At 43.0% G+C, this 16,927-nt stretch overlaps 1 protein-coding gene across 1 annotated transcript in view; it reads right to left on the bottom strand.

Moving 5' to 3' along the window:
• Positions 1-16,927, bottom strand: part of Agbl1 (ATP/GTP binding protein like 1) — a 780,867-nt gene that overhangs the window by 676,703 nt on the left and 87,237 nt on the right. The window contains exons 7-8 of the mRNA XM_021192763.1: positions 4,883-5,091; positions 478-643 (exon numbers count right to left, since the gene is read on the bottom strand). Of these exons, the coding sequence (XP_021048422.1) occupies positions 478-643; positions 4,883-5,091 (375 nt within the window). The remainder of the gene's footprint in view (positions 1-477; positions 644-4,882; positions 5,092-16,927) is intronic.

Raw genomic sequence — 16,927 nt, 5'->3', positions numbered from 1 at the left:
AAGGAGAAGGAGAAGGAGAAGAAGAAGAAGAAGAAGAGCCTAGAATCTTTGACTTTAAGGTCTTCCTGGAGGTTGAGTCATGACACTTTCAGATATTCTAAAATGTGTATCACAGGGTTTTACACGGTGAAAGTTTTATTTCAGTTTTTCCAAACAACAAATTAATTCCACCAATAGACAGTACAGCAAAGAGGTTGGGTCACAAAATTGGTGGAAAGATTATTTTTCTTAATTAGATAAGATGACAGTACAGGCATTCGGTAGCCACCAGGTAATGTGGCAACAGCTAATAATTAGGGACCACATGAGAGAGCTTGATGCTTATTCTTCCTGTTTATGAGAAATCTACTCTTTCATACATGTCTCTAATGAGCTTATCAAAAGATCACAGTTGACCTGTACAGTGACCGTTTCTGCTTTAATCCTCATCTCTCTGACATGCCGTAAAATGCAAACACTCATCTTAGAGCTACCTACCTTCAGTTAGATGGAGTGGAAGCTCTGAGCTGGTGCTCCCAGGGGCTGGGAAGGTGTAGGCACTGCTGGCTGTGACCAGGGGAAGCCAACTTGCAGGGTAGCACTGTCTGAGGATCTGAATCACAGCAGAGATCACAAGTTCCATGTTCTTGTTCTCCAGGCAGGTCTGAGCAGAGAGAACAGTATGACAGACCTTGTGTGCAGCTCCCATGCAGGGACATTATTTTAGATAATGAAATGCACACTGCCTAAGTGGCCAGCAAACAGCCTTATTGCATGATGTTTAGTAGCTGGAGCATTCTAATGGAGAATGTTGTCTAGTCAGAATGTGCATTTTTATTTCCGTTGTGCTGCTCAGGTTAGTATTGTGATGAATTTAGTCTGAAAGCAGGCTTGAACTTATTTCAAGGGAGGCTGCACCCGAGACAAGTCCTTATGCAGGATGCCTGAGGAAAGAGGAGTGACATAATCCTTCAGGCACTCCTGAGTCACTGTGAATTATTGCCTCAGTTAGGGAATGAGTGGGCGAATTAATGGAAGTCTTGCTTTTCTCTTTTGGCTATTATCTGAACAGAAAGATATAAAGGAAAAGGGATAAACTACGCAAGTCCCATATGCCTGTATTAGCCAACTTGCTTGTCTCAAAGCCCACTGTGCATGTCCTGCTTGGTACTTACTCAAAGAAAAGGAAACTTGGATTCACAGATGTAACATGTTGGTGGCAATGGAACGTGACAATACCTGTCTTTACAGACACTGTGAAAAATGTACAAACAAGTTTACTAAATTGAGACAGAGTCGATGTAGCTCAGTAACTCTTTGGCCAAAACACCATTTTCCCCAGTAGCTTAGAAAATGTGTTGTGCACTGAACTTGTTGTAGAAATGTGTTCAGGATGAGCCTCCAGTCTGAGAGTGTTAAAGGGTACAGAAACTTCTTAGACCAAGGAGTCATAGGAATTAGCTGGTGAACATCCTCCACAGGGCCTATATTATGGTGCTGTCCTACTGTGGTACCTCTATATTCACACTACAGGTAGCTCATGGAAGTAAAGAGAGTTAAATATTGATAAAAATGTAGCTGGGGAAATGGTTCCGCTGGTAAAGTGCTTGCAATGTAAACATAAAGCTGTAACATTGATACCCCCAGGAAAGCACAGAACAGTATATCTATAAACAGTATATCTATAGCTATATCTGGAAAAATAGTTAGAAGGACCCAGAGACCTTGCTGGCCAGCCAGCATTACCAAATTTGTGGACTCCAGGTTCAGTGAAAGATCCCTTGTCCAAAAATAAAGTGGAAAGCAAATGAGAAAGCCACTAGATATCAAGCTCTGGCTTACACACACACACACACACACACACACACACACACACACACACACGCACACACACACACACACATACATGCATCTACACACATACATGTGCGCACACAAGCATGCACAAGAATTAGCAATGAGGGCTCTGGATACTGCTCGGGGTTAGAGCCCTTGCCTAAAATGTGCAAAGCCTGCATTCAGTCCTCAGCCAGCCCTGTGAACACAAAAGGCAAACTGTAAAATATAAGTGAGTCAACTAAAAAACAGAAATGTCTTAATGCAATCAAGAATGCCATGTCCTCTTTAGTGTGCTCAAATGGTACCAATCAAGTGTCTCTGAGGACACAGCAGGAAACACTCCCAGTGGAAAATGAATTGGTTGAACATATTTCACCCCTTTGGCCTGGTCAAATGGCCCCAAGTGTTTGTTGTAAAGTGATTAGTATTGAAAAGAATAAAATGGAGTGTGGAAGAGAAATATAAAAGGTAAATAGATGCAGATTGGAGATGACGTTCTGAGCTTCGGCCTTAGGAAAGACAGAGCTATAAGTCCTAACCAAGAACGTCCAATTGCCAACATGTGAGAGCCCGGCTCTACCTGTAATGCCCATTGACATGCTCACTGATGATGATTGATGGCAACTGCTCTTTTGCTTTGTGTGAGATGGTCCGGGTGGGAGCTGAGTAGAAGAAGAGAAGCAAGCTTATGCATCTGAAAAGTGTGGCTCGTGCAATGAGCACGATACACAGAAGGTATCAAGGAGGGGTATTAAACTGTACCTAGTCCAGGGCATTAACGATCACATGCACCATGTCCCTTGATAATGGGCCAGGTAGTAATTAGGAGGGCAATGTCAGAAGACATCATTAGGTTGAAAGGTGAAGCTGATAAAAATGTCCCTGTAGGAGAACATATTATTTTAAAGACTGAAAGCTAAGTGGGGCTATCAGTGCATGTGTGGAGTCCAACTCATGGGAGTTTCCACACATGTAATATGCACACATTTCCATGTAACAGGCTTAGCACATCATGGCCAATGTATGCAGCATTGTTCCATAACCCTTCTTGGGCTACTTCTTCATATAATACCAATCAGACATTACAGCATGGACTGGATAAACCTCACTCTAAAATGTAGGCTCTGCCTCCACTCACCTTTATCTCCCGTTTACAACAGCAGCTGGAGGCTGGGACCTGTTTGTTTGCTTTATGGAGGGATGAAAGACATTACTGACCAGTCAAAGAACTGCTTCTGAAGCTCTGCATATGTACTGGCAGCCCCTGATATACCAGGGCTTCGTTTGCTGTAATATTTTTTTCACTGTCTCCCTCTCTGCAATATACAACTGTAAGAATCACCATCCCTTCCCTCTACTGACCTTTTAGATATTTTTAGTACAGAATGGAGAAACAACGGCCAATAATATAGAGGACAGACTGGGTGAGCATGCCTCCCGGAATGGGAGTGACTGGCACCAGCTATCAAGGGGGAAATTTCACAAGGACTGAGTGAGATTAGAGACTCAGGGGATCGTGAGCCTACAGAACACAAGGAAGCCTGGAAAAACTGAAAGTGCTGCTTGATCCAGAAAAGGCAGAATGAAAAAAACGCAGCTATTTCATGACTGAGAAGCTCTGCACTCAGGAATGACAGAGAAAAAACCAGGGGTGGGAGCAGACAGAAAAGTAGATATTGGCTTGCAGCACAGGGTCATGTTAGTGTTTAGAGGAGAATGCTATTTTTAAAAAGCATAGGAAATGTCTAGTGACGCGATGAGTGGAGACCAGCAGCACTCTCATCGGCTGCCTCATTGCCTCCGCATGTACTTGCAGAGAGTAAATTTGGAAGGTTTCCAGAGAGGAGCAATGGGCACCAGAGACTGGCAACTGGGAAGATAACAGGGAGCATGAGACATATGAATGTGAGCAGACGATGGGTATCTGAGATACTCGTGTCTCCAGCGGAATGGTATTTAAATCAGCCCCTGTCAAGTGTAGCTGAGGAGTGTGTTACTTGAGTTGGAACCCAAAAAAAACCTTATACTCTACACCCCACTTGGTGCAGGTAAGAGCCAGACAAGGGAGTCACTATTCCTTCTACCTGGGACATTTGCCCCTTAAACTTGGTATCATGAGCTGTCTAATAATTTACATTTGCCTATCACCCAATTAGAGAGCATTTAATGTTGCTAAATGATCTTCCCCCTCCACCTATAGGTGTCGCTCTTCCTTTGTTGCTCTCACAGACCACCTGAAAAAAAAAATCTTTCTCATTGGATGGTTCATTTATTTAATGCCTCCCTTCTGCTAGGATGTGTGTCCCATGGGATCAGAAGTCTAATTGGCCATGTTCCTCACATATTCCCAGTAATATTTAGTCCAGTGACAACTCACACTCAGAAGAAGATAAACTATTAAAAAAAAAAAAAAGGTATGCATTTGCCTGAACACATGAGTCATGTGAACTTAGTGTTCAAAAAAATCAAAATGTTTCTATTCCAATTCATTTTTGTGTGTATGTGTATGTTTCTTTTATTTCTTTCGTTGTTGGTATTGTTTGAAACAGGGTTTCTTGGTGTAGCCTTGGCTGTCCTGGAACTTACTCTGTAGATCAAGCTGGGAGAGAGCTGCCTGCCTCTGCCTCCTGAGTGCTATGCTTAAAGGCATGTGCCACCACCATGCTGGGTCATATGTTTCTTAACAAAAAATAAAAAAGCAAGTTGATGATTTGCAATGTAAGATGATGGTTTATAAGTTTCACAGCTTTAGGCTGGGATCTATTATTCTGGAGCCCATACACAATCACTATTCTCTTTGTCATTTCTAGTAATGTGCAGACAATAAACACATAATGATTGAATAAGTGAATGAATGAATGAATGAACATGTACTGATTGAATGAGAATAAGAATGAATGAAGGAAAAGGGATTTGAATCCAGAGCACCTGCCATATTGAAACAAGAACCACGTTGAAGTTGTTTTCCCATTTTCCCTGCTCTGTTCACGACAATATTCAAGTCTCGGAGCATCACCCAGAAGCCACCCACCTGCTGTGGAAATCCCCATGCTGGGCTGGCTACCTGTGCAATGCTGAAGAGAGTCTCCATGCCTTGGGCTGCCAGGAAGGCCTCCCTGCCAGAGCGGAGGGCAACAATGTGCCTGAGGCAGAGCAGAAGCCCATGGCGGATCATCACATAGGTATTGGTCACATCGCGGCTGTGCCAGTCCTGATGCAGCCTGAGCAAGCTGTTGACATAGCCTCTATTCACAGCCCTGCGGCTGTTGGACTCTGGAGACAAAGGGAAAAGGTCATGTCAATCACAGCTCCGCAGGAAACAGGTGCAGGAGAATGCCACACTTGTGTTCCTACATAATACTTACAATGGCAATAATAACGGTTCAGCATATAAAACTGGCAGGTGTTATTTATACAAAATCAACATTTGTAGTAATAGGACAAGGGGTTGTAACAAGCACCCCTATATGATGACCTGAGAAGGACACAGCATCACTTCTGTAGTACTCCTGACAGATCACATGACCTTAATCTAAGCATTAGGAAAGCCAGCAAACTCATAGTGAGGTAAATGCTACAAGACATGTGACCTATATTGTTCACAAATGTCAGGATCATAAAAAGAGAAAAAAAAAGACTTGGAATGGCGACAGAAATAGACTAAGAAGACCTGACACCTAAGAACAGTATGTAATTAAAATCCAAATAATAGGCCAATGTGTTTTCCTTTTGCTAGAAAAAGCCTCAGTGAAGCAGGGGTTAAAATTTGGGTAAAGTGTGTAGATCACTTCATAATACCATGTCAATGTTTATGCTATGTAGCTCTTTCTTTCTGACTGAAGCACTCCCTCTCCCTCTCCCATAAGACTCGAAGTTCTTGAAACTCACAGTGTTCACAAGACCCTTTCCCAAGGCTACAAAACAGTAAGTAACTGTATCGATAGAGGAGGTTCTGTGGGAGCCACCCCCTGCAATTTCTGAAGGGAACAGCTGTGAGTTTCCTGAGTCATTGCTCATACCACTTGAGGCAGCTGTCTGAGTCACCCACATCCCGGTAACTAACCTTTCACCATGCTCCTAACAAAGTAACCACAATAACCTCTGTTGTGTCGCTAAGCTAGACTTAAATAGAATCTTTTCTTTGGTCTGTCATCAGTACCCTTTTCTGTGATGAATATATGTTTATTCATGTCTCCACAGGGAAAGTCACATAACACAATTGGCATCCAACGTCTACTTGACAGAACCATAGATAATACTGAAAAAAAGCTGTTGAATGGATCGTGCTATTGGCATTTAGACATGCAACTGAGTCTGATATATCTGAGGGTGGGGCATCCTCGGGGACAGTCCCAGTGCAGTGCAGCTACTTTCCCCCCATGTAGTGTGGCTCCTTGCTGATAGTGGCTGTTGTGTGTTCCCTTCTATGGATCGATAAAACATGTAACTGATGCTAAGTCATCTGAGGGGCGAGTGCCCTTGGAGAAAATCACAGGGTAGTTGTCTTCCTCCGGGTGATGCAAGATGGTTCATCCTGAGTAAGGCATGGGTTTGAAGATGCACCCAGATGACTGCTAGAGCAGAGGTGATACTTCAGTACTGAAAGAGCTCCAAGGAGGGCCATGATAGCATCTATGGATGGTAAGACATATAGCCACATCTGAACTTTCTGCCTTTGGGGGACTTCACTCATGTAATGGGTAAGTTGCAGTGGGAGAAAGACATGTAGACCTTCCCCCAGCACTAGTGTGAAGAGTGGAAAAGCTAAGATGAGGTCGAGGTGTTTGCTTGCCATTATGGCTGATGGGACACAAGAGAGAGAAGTACACGTTAGATCTTGATAATGAGCTCGTCCTGGCATCCCCAAGTGTAGAATCCACATGGAGGAATCAGAGAGGAAGAAGAAAAAGAGTGAGGTCAAAGAGATAGAGGGTACTATTTCAGTCCAACCCTTGATACCGAGAAAATGGGATCCTTGACTATGAGTGCAGATGGGGGCTTTAAAAATGGAATCTGGACCCCTGAGATCTTTCAAACACTGAACCACCAAACAGACAGCATACACCAGCTGATATGAGGCCCCTAACACACATGCAGTAGAGGACTGCCTGTCGGGTCTGTGTTCAGCCAGAGATGAAGCACCTAACCCTCAGGAGACTGGAGGCCCCTGGGAGTTTAGAGGTCAGGTGGGTTGGGTGTTGGGAACATCCATGTGGAGATGGGGTGGGGTAGGGGAGGAGGTGAAGGATGTGGAGCAGTTGGAGGGTGGATGGGGAGGGGCAGGGAATAGAATATGGAGTGTAAAAGTGAATTACAAATAAAATTAATTAAAAAACAAAAAGAATGGAAGCTTCCACAAATAGGAAACATTCTATCTCTGAACTGCTGGAATTTGGAAATGATGTTAAGCAAGGCATGGACTAGTCCCTCACAGCCATGCTTGTGAAACTGAGAGACACAGATGCAGACAGATCAGTCTAACTACTAAGTGGAGTAACTGAACAACGTAGGTGCCCATTCCTCCTAGAAACAAGAACTTTATATGCCGTGATGCAAGGGTCCCTCATGAACAGGCTCATACACACCATTAGGGATACTTGCCGATTACTGAGTGACGTCCTCATGAATACCAAGAATGGAAAGAGGATGGACAGACGTTGCTAAGGGAATTAGGTGACGGGTTCTATCCAATGGACTATTTCACTGGACTGACAACTTTGTGTTTCCCTGAAGAGTTAAAAAAAAAAAATTGATTCGACAGGGACCTCAAGACTAGTTTGGAGCTTTCGTGGTTCTGCAAAGCCCCACAGTAAGGCAATATTGAAGGTTGGAGGGACTCTGACACATCCTCATGCCTCAACCTGGCATGTAAGTCATGTTCATGAGGCACATGCCAACTATTTCACCTTGTGAGGAGGTATACATGTGGGAGTTGTTTCCCCATGATGGGTCCTTTCAGCATCCAGGTGTGGCTGAGAAAGAAGCAATGGGTGCTGGCCTGGAGCCTGTCAGACCCAGGAAGCCAGCTTTCAAATTGCCTTCTGAAATGCCCATAGATCATGGCTGCCGTCAGCCTCAGTGATGGAGAGAAGTGTCTGTCCCTTTTCTCTGCAACAGGCAGTGCTTACTTTAAAGACTCATAACCTGTTATGTTGCTGGAAATAAGTGACTGTTACTATGACATAGTAGTTCAACTCTTCCATAAATGGAAGAAAATAAGCAGACATACATATTGCCTCCCCCAAGGCTCAGAGAACACTTCTCAAGGGCCAGGAAGCTCACAAAACTTAAAATATTGACAAGACACCCATCTCCAAAGTTAGGTGAACAGTCAGGAGTTGTGGACCAAAGACTGTTTAGTAGAGCTCCTGCTTGCAAGCTGGGCAGGGAGTGTCAGCCCTGCTGGTCTGTAAGACATGACCCATGCAGGGATTCAGTGTTTGAGTGATGTAGCCGCCTGAGTTGCTTTTGTTCTTTTAAGTAACCCATTATTCAAGCTCCTGTAAGTCACGTCCCAAAATTAATTGGTTCCCCAAGATAGACTTTCTATATCATCAATTCTTTGGTGTGTCATTCCCTATCTGAGAGGAACAGACATTTGTTTGTAACTCCCTGGGAAAAGTTACACAACGGCTTATTTTTAGATTTTGTTAAATAGAGGTTATATAAGAAAAAATCTCCTACTTTTTAATAAATTCACTATTGGAAAATGTGTCTGTAAGTTATTCTCAGAAAGAAAGAAAGTAATGTTGGGTTGGGAATAGAGAGAGGTGGGGGAAGGGCAGAAAGAAAAGGAGGGAAGACAAGAATGACTGAAGGAAGAAGGAAAGAAGGGGACATCAACATATTTCCATTCTTCTCTGTGACTCTACGAGGTTTGCTGAAGAAAAGGATCAAATAAGACACTATGGTTTCTATGGTTCAAAGGTTGTTATGTTTAAGAGACATGCTATGTGCTTTTCCCACAGTCGAGAAGTCAGTTAAGGGACGACCACTGGGTCACATGTCTATATGGTTACCATGTCAATATTTGCTTCCTCTGAGCTAGTGAAACCTTGCCCTCTCTAGGCGTGACTCCAACATGATGTATTTCTTCCTCAACTCACAGACCCTAAAGCCGTACTTCATTCTACATTCAGCCAGGTCAAATGCACTGCATCCACACCATACAAGCAAGTCTTCCTCATTCTGTACTCCTTTGAAAGAGTGAGTCAGCAACCTCTGTGAGCAAGCCCTTAAATGGACCACAACCTTTAGTGAAGGTTGGTCCCTTCGTGTGCTCTCTTCCCATCATACACGGAACTCCTAGACATATCTAGATTCCTTCTCAGGATCAATGGTTCATCCCTCTTTTCTCTGGGTCTGAAAACAATAACCACTTCTGTAACAACTTGTGTGAGGTTCTGTTCCATCGTCTTGTTTGGCACAGCAAACCAAACCTCACCCTGGTGAGCACCGTTCTCATGAATGGCCGTCTGAGCTTATGGCTCCTCTAGAGAGAAGGACTGTGAAACCAAACTGCAAAGAAATTATGACAGAAGGCAAGGCTCAGAACAGGAAGGGAACTCCTCACAAACAAAGACTATTAAACATAAATGTGGGCTGTGGGAAGAGAGCAAGAGACACTGCTTATATTCAGGCCAAGGCAGACAGTTCGCCACGAAGGGTTACCTTGTGAGGTTTCCTTGTGGCAGAAAGAGATTTAAGAGTTCAGCCTTACCCTCTGCTACACCATGATTTCTCTGACTCAGTTTTCCTGGTTATAGCCACTGAGACTAGTTTATGGATCTGTTTATCAAGATGTCTTTCAAGTTGTCTCTGAAGAAACACAAGACCAAGGATAACTCCAAGATACCTCTGTCAACAGTTAGTCTATGTTATTTTTCCATTTATCTTCCCTGTGCTAAGGGGTGAGTGTGGAGGTGTCAACCCAACTAGAGGGCTGTGGTCTTCGAGCTCCTACAAATGAGGCATACTGTGGAGCTCTAGATGGCTGACTCTGGGACTCTGCCACAGATGTTCAAACCTCGCCCTTCTCTTGAGGTTCCATGGCTCCTTTGTAGGATCTACTTTTGCTGGTTTATGAGACAATATGTGCTTCTAGCCAAATGTGTGTGAGGGAGCTCCCCTGAGCTATAGTCAGAAGAGCAGAATTATAGCTTCAAGTATTATTTTTCCACAAGACCATGTAAGTGCACACAAGTGCTTAAAAACAAAAACAAAAAAAAAAAAACAAAACCAGCAGGGAAATTTAATGTCATATTCCACTGAGGTTCTCCTCATAATATTAACAGACCTTTTATTTTGCTTGTTTATAACATTTTAAATTGCAGGGATTCACTCAAAACCCCTGAGAATTTTGACCCGTGTGTGGAGTTGATTTTATTTTGGCTTTTCCTTTTATAATATTCCGTGCAGCCATGACCCTGAATTGCGAGTGATGAGACTTATGCCCAGTGATAGGTTTGTGAAAGGCTTAAAGCTCCTCGGAAGCTTCCTTTAACGGATTATTCCTCTGTAACAAAAGTATGCCTTGCCTTGACTGGTCTTGGCTAGAGTCCTTAGCTGCCTGAATGGGGTTCCAGTCTATCTTATATCCAGTGTTTAAAACAAAATTGGTGACTAACCAGGAGGCATTAAAGGATGGTATTTCTTGATGAAAAGTGTCAGAGTGGCAAATACGGGACACTGGGGCCCTGTACTCAATGAAGGGTGGATAACATTTCTTTTTATCTATTCTAAGGCAATGCGACCAATAATACATTACCCAAATGACCTTCACTCATTATTCTCTTTGGATGAAAAGAAGTAGGTAACAGAGAAAAAAAAAATCTTTAATTGTCTGAGAGAAAAATCCCTTATCAAATAGCAATGATTTTATTCATGGTTTTCCTGTTAATCCCCAACAAGCTGCCATGTTTACTAACACCCGAAGCAACTAAGCCGCCTTCTTTACTGACCCTACATCAGTCAATCTTTCTCTGAGAATAGTTTGGGAAGTTTTGTAAAAGTCAATACGCATCTACCAGCAGACAAGTGGAGATTCATCAAACTTTGGAAGAGCGAAAGTGGAGAAGAAGCCAAAGAATGAAATGAGGGTCGCTGGGATCAGCGGCTCAGAGGAGTTCCAGGGAGATCTGAGAGAAAAACACCACTTCTCAGCATAGAAAAATATTCAGAAGAAAATGTGAGTTTTCAGATTCAGCTCTAGGTGAGCTCAGAGTCTGGGGGACTCTAAGTTTTCCAACCCTCTTTCAAGAAGACCAGCTCTTCTGTAGTCTGACTATGAGAATGGCTTCTTCCTAAAATTGTTTTTAGAAAAATCAATTCCTACTGTATGAAGGTGTGTGAGTGTATGTGTGTGTGTGTGTGTGTGTGTGTGTGTGTGTATACATTTTCATTTCCTAGAAAGATGAGTCCAGGTACACGGACTGGGATATAGAAATAGGGTGAAAAGCCCTGAAGCCTTGTGTCTCCCTGCTTCCGAGGTATCCCTTGTTTGGTTGGCCACTCCAACTACAGCTAAAGATCTTTGGCCCATTTTCCACTGTGGAATCCTTGAACAGCAAAGAATTAACTCATTTGTGTTCTCATTCCTATTCAGCTTTCCATGCTGTACTCATCTCCATGGGTAATGTCCTCTTGGAGCCTTACTTTTAGCTAATTCTCAATCTCAAGCATGGTTTACAGGAATCCTTATTTTTACTCAAAATGTTCTTAATTGAAGTTAAATTTTTTACTTTAGTGGAGACACCCCTTGGAGTAGTTTTTACACTCAGGTAAGAAGAAAAATAAATAAACCAGAAAGGATTTTGCTGAGGTATCAATGGTATTTACCTAAGTTAGCTACAAAGAGGGGTTATTGGTGGTCCTGATTGCCTGTTCAAATTCTTCTTACAGGCTTACTCCAAGTATTTTACAATACATTTAAATAATTAAGAGTGTAAGGGAAGAATAATCCTGTGATTGGAGCTACAGTCGAGTAGCCTGTAGACTTTTGGTGTATGCCATGTTGTCAATGTTTAATCACAGGGCAAGCAGGCCTGCAGGTTACCATAGCAACCACCTCACCTTTTGTCTTACCCCATCTCCTTTAAAAGTGAATTATCTCCCTAGCCCCTGAAGGCACTGGTGAGCAGAACCATCCTTACAAAGATATTTGTCTTCTAAACAGAAAAGCCTAGAGACCTATAAGCCTCAAAGGACTGACTTTCGCCTAGAGAATCTGGAGCCTTATGGCAGCCGCTTGTGAGAAATGTTTTGGGTTCCGGATTAGTACATCTATAAGCATCCCACTATTCTGCCCTCTTACTTGGCAAAGGAAAAGGGAGTTGTCTGTCATTGCTGCTCTTTATTCCCTTATCTTAGGATTGTCTCATTTCTTTAGAGGTAGAGTAAGGTTCTTCAGCAAAGGAAATGTAGGACTCTGCAGCAGAGGAGTGCACGAGACCCTAGCAGCTGCATCCTGGAATAAGGCACACAGATCAGTGTACGCCTCTAAAGTCATCATTGCTGTCCACAATATGTCCTTTTGTCCCTGTTTTCATTTCACACCCAGGATCTTAGGATCAGGGGTGAGGAGGACACAACCTCTGTTCCAACACCACTGGGAGTACCTGGGACCAGCAGGATCCAGGGACGCAGGGACCCCATCAGTTCTGATCTCTGTGAAGACCCTTTTGCATTCTTACAGCTGTCTATCTGGAGGTCTGAACCAGGCTGGGCTCCACCACAGTCCAGCTGTGCACAAGTGAGCATGCTATTTCACATCTCCACTGTTTATTCTTCTTATCTTAAAGATAAAACAAACAATCGCTTCTTTGCTCTTAGTTTGAGAGTGTTAATTGAGGTAATATCAGAAAGTAAGCCATCTAATGCCAGAGACACACTGACTGCTCAATGCCTGCTGCCTGAGAAGATCGCCATCATCAACACAATCGGCACTGTTTACATAATTATCAACCTCTCTGTTCTTATGTACAACCGAGAGTCAAATGTTCCATCATGATGTGTTCCTTTTGAAAGCCCCATTCAAGAACAGAAGCATCAGGGTCACAAAGCTTTTAAGGGTGAACATTCACTCTACCATTTATTAGCTATGTAATTATGTCATTACACACACTACATACACTACATCATCATTACATTATTCAGTACTATGATTTAGATACAGTTTAAATGTGTCCCTTCCTGCCTCTGCTGATAATTCAGGAGAAGCCCATGTGAATCAAAATAAATCCATAGATATGAGTCTCTATATAAGACCAAGAACAAATTACAGTTTCCAAAACTACATTGACATGGCATTAAAATTCCTATTCCTGAAAGAAGTAGGGCATAGAAAACAGGAGCTAGAGAAAGTACCCAAGGAGCTGAAGGGGTCTGCAACCCTATAGGAGGAACAACAATATGAACTAACCAGTACCCCCAGAGCTTGTGTCTCTAGCTGCATATGTAGCAGAGGATGGCCTAGTCGGCCATCATTGGGAGGAGAGGCCCTTGGTCTTGCGAAGATTATATGCCCCAGCACAGGGGGAATGCCAGGGCCAGGAAGCGGGAGTGGGTGGGTTGGGGAGCAGGGTTGGGAGGGGGAGGGGATAGGGGACTTTCGGGATAGCATTTGAAATGTAAATGAAGAAAATATCTAATAAAAAATTGTTTTTGGAAGAAAAAAAGAAAGAAAGCTGGAATAGAACCAAAGCAAGACCAATAATCACTACAGGGGATCCGTGGCAGAGGAAGTGAGCTCACCATAACAGAGAGTAAGCAGGGGGATTCAAAGGGGTGCAGGGCACGATAGCCACCAAAGACGTGATCCCATTAGCTACCTCATCAAGCTAGGCCTCCATCCTAAAACTTCCCAACACTCGAACACAGTGCTACCAGCTGGGCACGTGGGATCCAACAATTAATTTCACGAGGATATTTCACAGTCAAACCGTAAACCACTCTTGGGTGTAATAAGATATATGTGTATATAAGAATAAATGCAAGGATTTGAGCCCTTCTGACACATCTAGGAAGAGAAACCATGTTCAGCTACATTGCATGCACTAATATGCTATCCTGGGAAATTCTTGCCTTTAAAGATCAAAGAGCTCTATGCTTTGTTCGAAAACTTCCTAAAAGTCCATTTTCTGAGCATGTGTGAGCTCTTCCTTCTCAAGAAAGAAAATGAGCGCACAAGCACATCACTTATCAAGACCCCCAAAATTTCCCCTGTACCGTCCAAGATCTTCTCGCAAGCTTTCTCCTCACTATCTACCAACCAGGAGCAATGACATCACAACATTTGCTCATTCCCAATCAAGACCTCACACTAAAACATGCACTTTGACCCACAGCACTCAAGCCCTGCAACATCTCACCTGCAACTGTCCATTCTGAAACATTAGGAGGCCCAAGATAAGGCTGTCCCTACCTATCATAGGTACTGTGTACACCTTTGCAATAGATTGTTTATGGTGATCTTCTCAGCAAGCCAATTTAGAAAATATTTCTGGACAAAATAGCCTTTCCCGGGGCTTCCAAATCACATTATAAAACAGTGAGCTGCCTGCTTTCCCACTGCACAACCAGGTACAAGAGGAACTGTTTATTAGTTGAATGTTTCCTATGAGCTCAGTGTCAGCTAATCATTTCACACGGATCATCTCGGTTGTCTAAGGGAAGTACTGTAGGAAAAGAGTTCTATTTCTAACTTTACAAATGAAGGTGCAGAGTCAGAGATTTGCTGAAAGGCTTATTTAAGTCCACCAAGCTTATAAATGGTATCTCTAGCGTTCGAATGGAATCTCCCATCTGACCGAAGAGCCAACATATTAAGTTGTTCCCAAACCCTTGATGCCCCAGTTAGCATCCATTTTTGTATTCAGCACAACGTTTAACCCTTACCAATACAAGTAGCTTCTTGCAAAATGTTTCTGGAAGGCTCGAGATAAAGCATAAGGGTCCCAGAGGAAATGGGTTTCTCCCCACAGCTTCCATTTGCCCTGATTCAGATCCCTAAGACCTCCTAGTGAGAAGCAAATTCAGGAAGGTTTATGAGCACAAATAGGTAACCAATAATTATTCGGGTCTCTCAAGACAATGTCTGTGGATCTTTGCAGTACCCAGAAGCTAGTGGAGGCCAGTCCTGAAGTCGGGTTCAGAATGTAATGTGAGTGTGTTGATTTTGAGGAGAGGTGTACAGTTGTCCTCCCTCATTTACACGTTTCTTTTAGTAATGTAAATACATCTCAGCAAACTTAACTATAAGGTGAGTGTTAGTTTCAAGTGAACCCTGTTTTCCCATCACCTGCCTTTATAAAATTACAGACACTTTCACTTAGTTCCCGGGATAGTGGCTCAGATGGAGAGGAGGCCACCCATAGTTTTTCCAAATGATTTTGAATCTAGATTTTTCTCTTTTAAGCTGGAAGCTACGCTTAGAAACTAACTTCCCACGACATAGTTCCAAACCAGAGGGGCCTTCACTCTCTCAGTTAAACCTTGGCATCTGTACCTTCCTCTCCGCGCACAAGAAGAGGTTCTGCCATTTCTTCTGTGCTCCACGCTCACAGCCTGGTGCAGGGAGATTGGCAGCTATGCCACACTGCACAGCAGAAAACCCAGTAGACCAGAGATCCTCTGATTCAAAATTCTGCATCGCATATTTAAGCAAACCAATACTTTTTTCTTCTTTCTGTGGGGCTCAGGGGTTTTTTGCCGAAGACAGGCTGAAAGTGTAACAGTGACCTGTGGTTTAATCATTTTATCTATCTATCTATCCATCTATCTATCTATCTATCTATCTATATCTATCTATCTGTCTGTCTGTCTGTCTGTCTGTCTGTCTGTCTGTCTGTCTATATATCTATGAGGCAGAGTCTCACTAACTTATGGGCTATGATAATTTACATTCTTCCAGTAGCTTCCTGAGTAGTTATAATGGCAGGCCCACCAGGCCTAGCTTATGCTTTTATTAATTCTAAACCATATTTTCCAAGTTTTTTTCAAAAGGTAAAATGTTACCAGTAAGAGTGCCTCTATGGCTGTTGGTGGCATTTAGCTCATTCTTGGTAGTATGTGAATATCGATGCACTTCTCTGTCAGTGCAAGAAATACAATCATATCGTCATATAATGCTTTAAAAAATATCTAAAATCAGTTCATTCTCAGCAATGGGCAGCAACCTGATAGTTGACTCTGCATAGTCAAATAGACAGACACCTTTTCCCTCAAACCCAAATCTTGCTGCTGCTTTAAGCAATGAATTACCAACTAAAGTCATGCTCACACACCGAGAGTGCTGTATTAAGCTACTAGACAAACATTTGTTTGTCAGTGATATGCCAATATACTCCAGGCAATATTGCTATCACCAGGGACACAACGACCAACAAGCTGAAGTCTCAGACCTCATGGGGTGTGATCATATGTGAAGTCAGTGGAGGAATACAGGTGCTGACACATAGTACATCAGGTAGTGGCAACTGGAACAGAAAAGTGACTCTCTGGTGACTGGGTGAGATAGGTATGGTAGACTGCCTGGTCAACGAAGACTTTGCAGATGGGACACCAGGGCTGAGACCCATGTGGTAGGAAGGAGTTACGAGGCAGAACCTGCAACTAGGAGATTCCTGAAATCCAGAGAGTACAGCAAATGGAAATTGGCAAAATTTGGTGAGTAAAAATAAGAAAAAGTGGAAGAGCAAAAGCCAAGAGGGAAAGTAGGGGGAGAAGTTATAGGAAATACCAGGAAAAGTAGGTAAGAGTCTTTCTTCCCTGCCCCCTTTTTCTGTCTGTCTGTCTGTCTGTCTGTCTGTCTCTGTCTCTGTCTCTGTCTCCCTATCTTTGACTCTCTGTGTGTCTGTGTATCTGTCTGTGTGTGTATGTCTTTGTGTCTTTCTGTCTCTCTCTCTCTCTGTGTATGCATGTATATACATGTGTGTATCTGTGCCACTGTCTCTGTCTCTCTGTATATCTCTATCTCTCTGTGTCTCTCTGTGTATATATGAGTATGTGTGTGTGTGTCTGTCTCTGTGTCTGTCTCTCCTTGTCTCTGTGTGTCTGTTTCTTTCTGAATCTATCTCTGCCCCTGTCTTTTGTCTCTCTGTGTGTATATGTG

This window comes from Mus pahari, chromosome 1 (assembly GCF_900095145.1).
Source record: "Mus pahari chromosome 1, PAHARI_EIJ_v1.1, whole genome shotgun sequence".
NCBI lineage: Eukaryota > Metazoa > Chordata > Mammalia > Rodentia > Muridae > Mus > Mus pahari.
Note: the sequence above shows the minus strand (reverse complement) of the source record. Positions and strands in the feature narration are given on the sequence as shown.